Source organism: Vombatus ursinus, unplaced genomic scaffold (assembly GCF_900497805.2).
Source record: "Vombatus ursinus unplaced genomic scaffold, bare-nosed wombat genome assembly UNPS02014177.1, whole genome shotgun sequence".
NCBI classification, from domain to species: Eukaryota; Metazoa; Chordata; class Mammalia; order Diprotodontia; family Vombatidae; genus Vombatus; species Vombatus ursinus.
The window spans coordinates 1,160,405-1,170,157 of NW_020953955.1; the positions used below are offsets into that span (position 1 = coordinate 1,160,405).

Sequence of the window (9,753 nt, forward strand, 5' to 3'; positions counted from 1 at the left end):
TACATTGCTTGAGTAGACAATTGCTACAATAAGGGATAAACAGGGAGCACAGGGTGTCACTTTAAAAGTGGCTGTCTGTTTATGAAAAGTTTGTATTTCAACTCACATTTGCTCTTCTGGGGGTAGTGTCTCAAAAAAAAAACCCAGTAGTGATATGGACCCAATCAATCAATCGGTCAGTTGACAAGCATTTATTGAGAACATACTATGCAATTGAAGAAACTAAGGAAGTATAAATTGTGGGAAATGATGCTTTGGAGTTGTGCTTTTTAAAGGCTCTCTTTCTTAGCAACCATGAGACTCCTACCCTTCTCCTTCACAGATTCTCAGAGGCTGCCTTTTTTCTCATGGCTTTTTTCAGCATTTTTGACATCCTTGTTCCTTAAGGTATAAATGATGGGGTTGAGGAGGGGAGTGATAAAGGTGTAGACTAAAGCAAGATACTGATCCTCATCCGCAGGGGTGCTTGATGGTGGCCGAAAATAGACCAAACTGCAACAGCCATATTGCAGCAGGACCACAGTGAGATGGGAAGAGCAGGTGGAGAAGGCTTGCTGGCGCCCCTCAGTTGAGGGGATGTGCAAGATGGTGATGGTAATGAAGACATAGGAGATGCAGATGAGCAGGAAGGGGGTGGTCAGTACAACCATGCTTATCACATAGAGCACAGCCTGTGGCACCCGAGTGTCAGCACAGGCCAGGTGGAGTACAGGTGGTATATCACAGAAGAAATGATTGATCTCTAGAAAGTGTCCACAGAAGGGCAGGGTAAAGACCAATGATGTGAGTGGCAGGGAAAGGAAGAGAGCCAGCCCCAGGGAACCAGCCACCATTTGGGTACAGAGCTGTGGGGTCATGATGAGAGGGTATTGCAGGGGGTGGCAGATGGCCACGTAACGGTCATATGCCATGACAGCCAGTAGGAAACAGTCAGTGCTGCCAAGGGTGGCAAAAAAGAACATCTGGGTGGCACAACCAGTCAATGAGATGGGTTTCCTGGCCCCAATGATGTTAGAGAGCATCAGTGGTACCAATGTAGTGGTATAACAGATCTCTAGGAAGGATAGATTGGACAGGAAGAAATACATGGGGGTATGCAGGGAGATGTGCGTGTACACAGCCCAGATAATGGCAGTGTTCCCACAGAGAATCATTACATAGAGAAAAAGAAAGAAGCAGAAGAGGAGGACCTGGATCTTGGGGGAAGAGGAGAATGTTCGGAATACAAACTCAGTGGGGCCAGATTGGTTGAGATGAATAATTTCTGGAGAAGACATGTCACCTATCAAAGAAAAATAGAAAATCAAGCCCCATTACTGGATTTCCTTGATAATATCAACAACTCCCATATTTTGCTTCTAAAAGCATAGACTGATAGAATTTTGAACTTTCAACATTTGTTAAGTATCCATTGGCAGAAGTAATTTTACATCTTGGGCCATCAATTCCATTGGTTTGTGGAGGAAGTGAAATATGATGACCTCTATGGTGCCACATTTCTCTTGCAATCTAACAATGTATATTATCAGGACAAAACTCTCTTTGCTTATTCTCCCAGCCCTGCACTTGAAAAGGCAAGTTGAGTCTCCAGAGGCCATTTCACTAGCATCCTAGGGGCAACCCTGAGCGGTTGTGATTTTAGCATCTTTGCTCATGAGCTGCCAGTCTGAGGGATCTTCCCAATGTTAATTATATAGTGGATATTAATTTGCTTTTACAGAGCCATGTGTATTGGAAAGGTTTAGAAAAGATAGAAATGAGAAAAAACCTCTTCTGAAACCAAGAGATACATTCTCCCTTCCATGTAATGTAGTTTTGAAGAGAATAGATTCAAATTTAAAGTGACTTGTACAAAATATTCCCCTCCAACCAGGGGCCTGCCCATCCTCATGCACTCTGCTTCACACACACACACATATGTGCGTACATACACATACACACATACGTGTACAAGAAAAGTCTAGAGAGAGTCTATTCCAACTTCATTGACAAGGATACTGAGCACGTCAAGTAGAAGATGTAAGTCATCAAGTGGTACCTTCTGGGCCTGGATGTCCTTGTCTTTACTAGCATATCCACCAAGATTGCTTCTGGGAGTGACATAGCGAATGGATTTTGAGCAAGCTTCCTAGCCCAGTTGGGCCAGCATCTCGTATGATGAGGTCTATTGGCTGCAGTATTAATGTAATGTTGGCCTGGGTCAAGCTAGCTGCTTACTGCTGTTACCAGCTATAGTAGTCTCTGCTACTGTCACCAGTAGCTTAGGGCACTTGAGATGGTTCTTCTGATCTTTTGAATTTCACAAATTTCTCACCTGATTCATTCTATTTCCAGATTAATATTCACCCAAGATGAGGAAATTAAAAAAAAACTATAAAGAAGGCACCATGCACTCAGGGACACCTGGCCGCTGGGTGAAAGATATGGCAGCATGGCCTTGTTCTGTCCCATCTAGAAGCACTTAGCTATCTTTGTCACTAAAAAGCTACCAGGGAGAGAGTAACAGTTTGTCTGCTCAAATATTTTACGTACACTCAGTTTTCATTGAAAAGATTTGTATTGCTCTGCAATCAACTAAAAGATTTTTCTTCACTACCCACAATGTCAGTAGGAAATGGGCATAGCCTATTTGTCCAAACTCTGAATTGGGCAGAGGAGAAATCTATTACACATACTTAGATGTGTGTTTACCAAACAACAATGTTTTGTATTGGCTGAAGGCAGGTAATATTGTGCCTGCTCTGTGTAACTCATGAAGAACAGTGAATTCACAAATGCTCCACAGACTAGGCACTCACTGGTCAATACCTATTACATTAGCATTGACATTCTACATTCTAGGTTCTAAGTTTCCTTTCAGACCTGATTTTCTTTATGGATAATTTTATTTTGCCAATTACTTTATTAATTATTATGGGAATAACCCACCTAGAGATAAAAAAAAAAAAGACTCTGGAGTAAGTTACATATAGGTATTTTTCAGTAACATCTTTATTTTTCCTATCCTAAAAGTAAAACAGACATTTATGTACCTGTCAGTTAAGATGTTCCTTGAAGTAGAGGAGTACAATAAAAAACTGTGGAATCTCTTATTGCCCTAAGACTCTGTATCTGAACACCATTGATGAACTGTGGAAAATTTTAAAGACAATTGTAATGTGGTGAAAATGTCTGCAAAATGGGTGAGATTTATCACTTTTTATCTGGATTGTCCATCTGGATATTTCCATAGTTTATGGACTAGGAGTCCATTAATGTCCTATTCTAGGCACTGGCAAACTTGCCTCATCTTGTCATGCAGTGATTCTGTGTGTTGGGAGAATCAGACAAGAACAAGCTGTGGGAAGAGCACCCTTCCCCCCACCTCCCAATCAAAACTAGAAAGGTGTTTGAGTAAAGTTCCCGTGACGGACTCTGTGTGTGCTCATTGTCTGAATACCAGTCTCCCTAAGTCTGGAAAAGCTCAACACCAGGTTAGCTAAAGGGCATGATATTTTTCAGCCATGACAGCCCTCAAAAGGCATGTGTCCAATCCTAGGGAGGTTGTCATTTGTGTAGGTAGAGGGAATCCTTTCAATGAAATCCACCAAGATTACTTCTGGGAGTAACATAGTCAATGAATTTTGAGCAAGCATCCTAACTCGGTTGGGCCAGTATCTCGTAGGATGACTTTTATTGGCTGCTGGAGCAATGCAATGCTGGCCTGGGACAAGCTAGCAATTACTGCTGCTACCAGCTATAGTAGTCTCTGCTACTATCACCTCTAGGTCAGGGCACGTGAGATGGTTCTTCTGATCTTCTGAATTCCACAAATTTCTCACCTGATTCATTCTATCTCTAGATTAACATTCACCTAAGATGAGGAAATAAGTAACTATAAAAAAAGCACCATGTCTTTTGTGTCTCAAAGAGATCAGGTGAATATTCTAAGGAGGAAAATGTATAAAAGAAAAATACCTATACACAGATTAGTCCCATTTTGCTGAGGAAAAGACTGAATGTCGGGGAAGATGTAGTGCTTTGTTTCAAGGCTGCCTAACTGGGAAGTTCTGGAGCCAGGATTTCATTCTAGTTCTCTTGACTCTAAGACCAATACAGTAAACTTCTATTCATGAGACTAGACAGGTGAAGACATAGAAGGAGAAGCAGAAGCAGAAAAAGGAATAGGAAAAGGAAAAGGAAAAAAAAGTGTGGAGGGGAGGAGTTAGAAGAAGAATAGTTGTTATTATACCCCTTTGCTCTCCCTCTCCCAATTGCCACTCACATTGGAAGTTTGGGTCCCGGGGAGTGGCTGATCTCTTCTCTCCTCAAGGTAGTAGCCCTTAGTGGTTGGGATTTCTAGTAATCTCGCTCATGAGCCACCATCCACTAGGTCCCCCTTGTTAACCAGCCAGTTGACATTGATTAGATTTCACAAAAGAGTGTTTACTGGGGAGGGAGAGCGAGAACAATGTTTTAAAATAATTCCCTTGCAGTGGATAGAGCACCAGTCCTGCAGTCAGGAGGACCTGAGTTCAAATTCGTCTCAGACACATAACACTCACTAGCTGTGTGACTCTGGGCAAGTCACTTAACCCCAATTGCCTCACCAAAAAAATAATTCCCTTAAACCAGAGGACATTCTTTCCTTGCATACACACATACCTTTGAGGAGATTCCAAATTTAATGATATTAATATTAAAGCTAGTGCCTTAAGGTTTGCAAAGCAGTTTACAAATACGATCTCATTTTGTCCTCCCCAAACCCTGGGAGGTAGATGCTATTATTATCCCCATCTTACTGATTTAAAAAATGAGGCAGGCATAAGTTAAGTGACTTGCCTAGAATCACACAGTTAATAAATGTCTCTGGCTGGGTTTGTACTCAGGTCTTCCCAACTCCAGGTTCAGCTATCTCTCCAGTGCCCCACTCAGCTTTGATTCAAAGACAGCCAAGCACACATGTAAAAAAACAACACGAGATTACCAGTTAGCTCTCCACTCCTGGCCCCAGAATCCTTTCTTACAATAACAATCCTTCCAGTTCTTGAAGACCTTTGTCACATTTCACCAAAGTCATATGTTTACAGCACATGTCTAGGAGTCAAAAGACCTGAGTCTTGTACCTTTTTCTACATCCTTCCAGCTGTCACATTGGATAAATCACTTTTCCTTCCCAGTACTTAGTTATCTAAGTGAAAGTTGGAACAGATTATCCCTATGGTCCCTTTTAGTTTTTACCCCTGTGATCCTATCATAGCAGCATTTTTTTGATCTTTGGAAAGATGATGGATAGCGGCATGTATTTGGAACCAAGTAGGTTTCAACTAAATGGTGAGACCTCACCCAATAGGTCACATTGACTTAACTTAGCTGTTACTATGGAGGGCATTACCATCCTCCTAGTCATCCAGGCTTCCAACTCCTCCTCATTTTCTCTCTCTCCTCAAACCCAATTATTTGCCATGTTTCATCATTTCTACCTTCCTTACGTGTATTACACATGTCCTCTTTCTTCCTCTGACACGGCCACCACTCTGGTACAACTCTGTTTGCCCAGGCTACTGCACTAATGGTTACTGATGCCCCGAGTGTACACAAGATTAGCTAGAGGTTGGAGCTTTTACAGGAGCTGTCTGTCGTGCCTAAGGAGATGTCCATTGAACCCTTAACAAATCTTTATTGAATGCTTATCACATGCCCTCCAACCTGTGTGATGCTGCATGGGATACAGAGAAGGATAAGATGCAGATCCTGTCCTAAGGATTGTGAGTCATACGATATTTGAGCTGGGAGGGACTCTAGAGGATAGTGCTGAAAGGAACACTGGGACACAGAACATGGAATGCACCTGAGCTAAAGTCAAGTCAGCAAGCATTTATTAAGTGCCTACTATGCACCAAGAACTGTACTGTGTCAAGAGTAGCCTAGACATTGCATCCAACATCCTCCTTTTAAGGATGGAAAACCTGAGTGATACAGCAAGTTGGCAGCAGAACTGAGTACAGAACTGAGAGGTCCTGAATTCCAGTTAAGCGGTCTTTCTTTTGCAGCAGTCACTTGGCATAAATAACATTGATTTTCCCATACTTGAAGGGGCGAGATTAGCACACATCAAACAGTAGCAGTGCTGCATAATGGAAGGAGCTGGGACCCAGCTTGGTCATGAGCCAACTCTATGATTTTAAGCAAGTGACTCAGTGGTCCTGGACCTCAGGGTCCTTTTTTCGTAAAATGAGAGAGTGATTGAGAATGAACTTGAAGATATCCACCACCTCATAAGTAACCACCACCACAACTTACATTTGTATACCTTTTTGGTTTGCAAAGTGATTTACATATTTAAAAGAATTTGATTAATATATGACACCTATGAAATCCTTCCTGTGAAAGGTTCAAATAGAAGTAAACCGGATATTTGATGGATGCTTTTAAGAAGATGGTACCAGAAAAGCTTAGTCCTGGAGCAGGACCCCAGATTTGCAGTTGGTGGATTTTGGTTTCAATCTCATTTTTGCTCAAGAAAGTCACTTCTCCTCTATAGATCTCAGGTTTTTCCTCATAAAATAAGATGGCTGGATTAGATCTGTGGTTCTTAACCTGAGGTCTGTGAACTATTTTTTCTTTCATATTTCAATACCATTATTTCAATATAGGTGGTTTGTGCTGCATTCCTATTTATTTTATTTGATGCATTTAAACATATGACTTTGAGGAGTCAGAAGTCCTTAGCTTTACCAGGCTGCCAAAGGGTTCCATGATACTAAAAAAGGTTAAGAACCCTTGGGCTAGAGGATATCTAAGGTGCCATCTGGTTTTAAAATCTATGATCCTTAGCTATACAATGAAATGAAAATAAAGAAAAAAGTCATATGCCTTACCACCATCCAGTGCCTGTGACTCCATGAGCCATCTAGCAAAAGGCTTGATCCAAAGACTGTCTTGGACATACCAGGCTTTGGCTGCAGTCCTCTCAGAAATTATGCCTATTCCTTTTCACTCCTTTGCTTTGAGTTGAATGGAATGTGGGCCCATGGCTTTCCAAGAGAGCAGGGTTTTCTGGAAGGGAGAGACCTTGACTGGTGCTTCAGTTCCATGCCTCTGCTTTCTGTCTGGATTTCATTCAGCTGAAGGTGAGGAAAGTCTTAGGTGCCCTTCATTGCTTGAAGATCTTAGAGTATTGATATCTTTGGTGTATGGAGGGTGGTCAGGGGTATCAAATAGTCTTCCTAGATGTAGTCCAGGGTGTCCTCCAAATTAAGTACCCCAATAAGTACAAGTTCTCATATGTCCATTCATAGTATTACTATGACTACTTTGGCAGGGTTATTTAGTGTCTTCTTTGAATACTTCCTAAGGGGAATGGTTTGCTGAAGTACAAGAGTTTTCCCAGTGGATCCCTTTAAGTGAATCACAGTTAAGATTAATGGGCACTCAAATCCTCTTTGCAACGTGGAACCACAACTGCTATCTAGGGATCTACAGGAGGGACTCTCACTCTTCTGTCCTCCCTTTCCTTCCATCAGGGACTTCCTGGGGCCATGTTTCAGGATATATTAGTAGTGGGAAGTGGTAAAAGCATGAGTTTATCCCAGCAGTGGAAAGAGTCCCACATTGGGAATCAGGAGATTGGGGCTAAAGTCCCAGTTCTGCCACTGAACAAATTGTGTAACCCCGGGATAAGTTACTAAGCTCTTCTGGTTGGATGGAGATGGAATGGGCTCCAGGTATGGGCACTCACTTGGCCATCTTCTTTTCAACTGACATTTTTTATTGGAGATCCAGAGAAAGTTAAACTCAGGTGCTGTTTTCAAGAAATTTTGTCTGACCTTATGCCAGATGAAATGAATTTCTTTTTTGAGAGTGGCTGATTTATTTTTTTTTTGAGTTAAAAATTCCAACTCCCAAGGAATGTGGCACGGTCAAAATAGGGGAACATCACACATCTACATCATCTCTTAGGTTCTTCATCTGTGCAATGAAGTATTTGGACAAGATGATTCCTAAAGAGCCTTCTGGCTCATTAGAAAGCCTATGATCCTATAAGGGTGAGAGGAAGGGACAGTGGAAAAAAATGAACATTGGATTTGGAGTCAGAGGACCTTGGTGAAAATCCTGCCTACTATTTACTTTCTATATTCATCCTCCATTCACCTTTCAGATTGATCTTCCTGAAGTGCATATGACACCCTAACCCCATTTAATAAACACCAGTCACCCCCTATTACCTCTAGGATCTAATATAAAATCCTCTGTTTGGTTTTCAAAGTCCCTCATCACTTTCCCCTCTCCCTCAACCTTTCCAGTCATCTTACACCTTCTTTACACTCCTCTATCTACTCTTAAGTTCAGTGAAACTGGTCTCCTCATTGTCCTTTGCACATGACAATCGATCTCCCAACTTTGAGCGTCTTCATAGGCTGTCCCCCATGCCTGTCTGGAAAGCTCTCCCTCTTCATCTCTGCCTTCTGGCCTTCCTAGCTTCCTTCAGGTCTCAGCTAAAGTCCATCTTCTGCCTCACATTGTCCCAGATTGATCCTGCATGTTTCTTATTTGTATAGAGCTCTTTGCACATTGTCTTCTCCATTAAACTATGAGTTCCTTGACAGTAGGGACTGTTTTTTCCCTCTCTTTGTATTTCCAGTGCTTAGCACAGTGCCTGAAACATAGTAGGCACTTCTTAAATGCTGATTAACTGACTAATTTTTCTAGGTTACCTTGGGTAAATCCCTTAATTTCTCTTGACCACATTATCATCATGTATAAAATGAAGGGGTTGGACCAGACCAGTGGTGTCAAATTCAAACAGCAGTGGGGCCACTAAGATGTCCATAAGGATTCCTGATTGCTGTGTGCTGACTTTGAAAACTGCATATTAACATTAACTGTCTTCTCTTGTATTTTAATTTATTTTTCTAAGTATTTCCCAATTACATCTTAATCTGGTTTGGTCTGTATTCAGGAGTATTGGTCTAGGTGGGCTGTTTTTTTGAAACCTCTGGAGTAAATGACTTCCAAGATCCTTCCTGGGCAGGTAGGGGGCACTAAGACTTGTGTTAGAAAGACATGAATTGAAATCCAGCCACAAAGACTTACTAGCTGTATAACCCTGGGTAAGTCATTTCCCTGTTTTCCTCATTTTCTTCATATGTAAAGTGAGTTGGAGAAAGAAACGACAAACCATTCCAGTCTCTTTGCCAAGAAAACTCCAAATGAGGTCGTGCAAAGTTGGACATAACTGAAAATGACTGAACAATAAGTTCCCTTCTAATTCCAAATTTGTGATCTTGAGAACTACTTCACCATTACATCTGTTGCTGAAAAAACAAAGACAAATACCATTCCTAGGTCCCTACAAGGTATTGGTGGTGAAATGCAAACATTTCAAGATAGCAGACTTAGTGTGGAACATCTCTTGTCAAGACCAGTTTTCATGCAGCTGGTTGAAAGTCTTACTCCTGCCTTTCCATGCGAGAGAATATCTTCAGTGGTGTATGAATGTTTGGGTTAACATATCCCCAGGCCATTTACCCTGAATACATCAGGAAAGTAGGAGGATCATACTGGACCCTTCCATAGCTAGGGAAACCGCAGTATTGCTGCTGCTTGAGACCCAAGAGGAAAGATGTCAGTGCATAAGGTCAGGAGCCCTGGGATCATTCCTGGCTTTAACACTTTTCAACTGTATGACCCTCAATAGGTGATTTGACCTTTCTGATTTCAGTTTCCTCATTTGTAATTCTACAGATTTGACTTTCCATATTAACTGTGCCT

The 9,753-nt window shown here is 41.6% G+C and overlaps 1 protein-coding gene across 1 annotated transcript; it reads right to left on the reverse strand.

The window, feature by feature from the left end:
• Positions 1 to 326: 326 nt before the first annotated feature.
• On the reverse strand, positions 327 to 6,885 carry LOC114041678 (olfactory receptor 10Q1-like). The gene is made up of 2 exons (XM_027860253.1): positions 6,861 to 6,885; positions 327 to 1,282 (listed from the first exon to the last, which is right to left on the reverse strand). The coding sequence occupies exons 1-2, from the start codon at positions 6,883 to 6,885 to the stop codon at positions 327 to 329; spliced, it is 981 nt and encodes a 326-aa protein (XP_027716054.1).
• Positions 6,886 to 9,753: the final 2,868 nt, after the last annotated feature.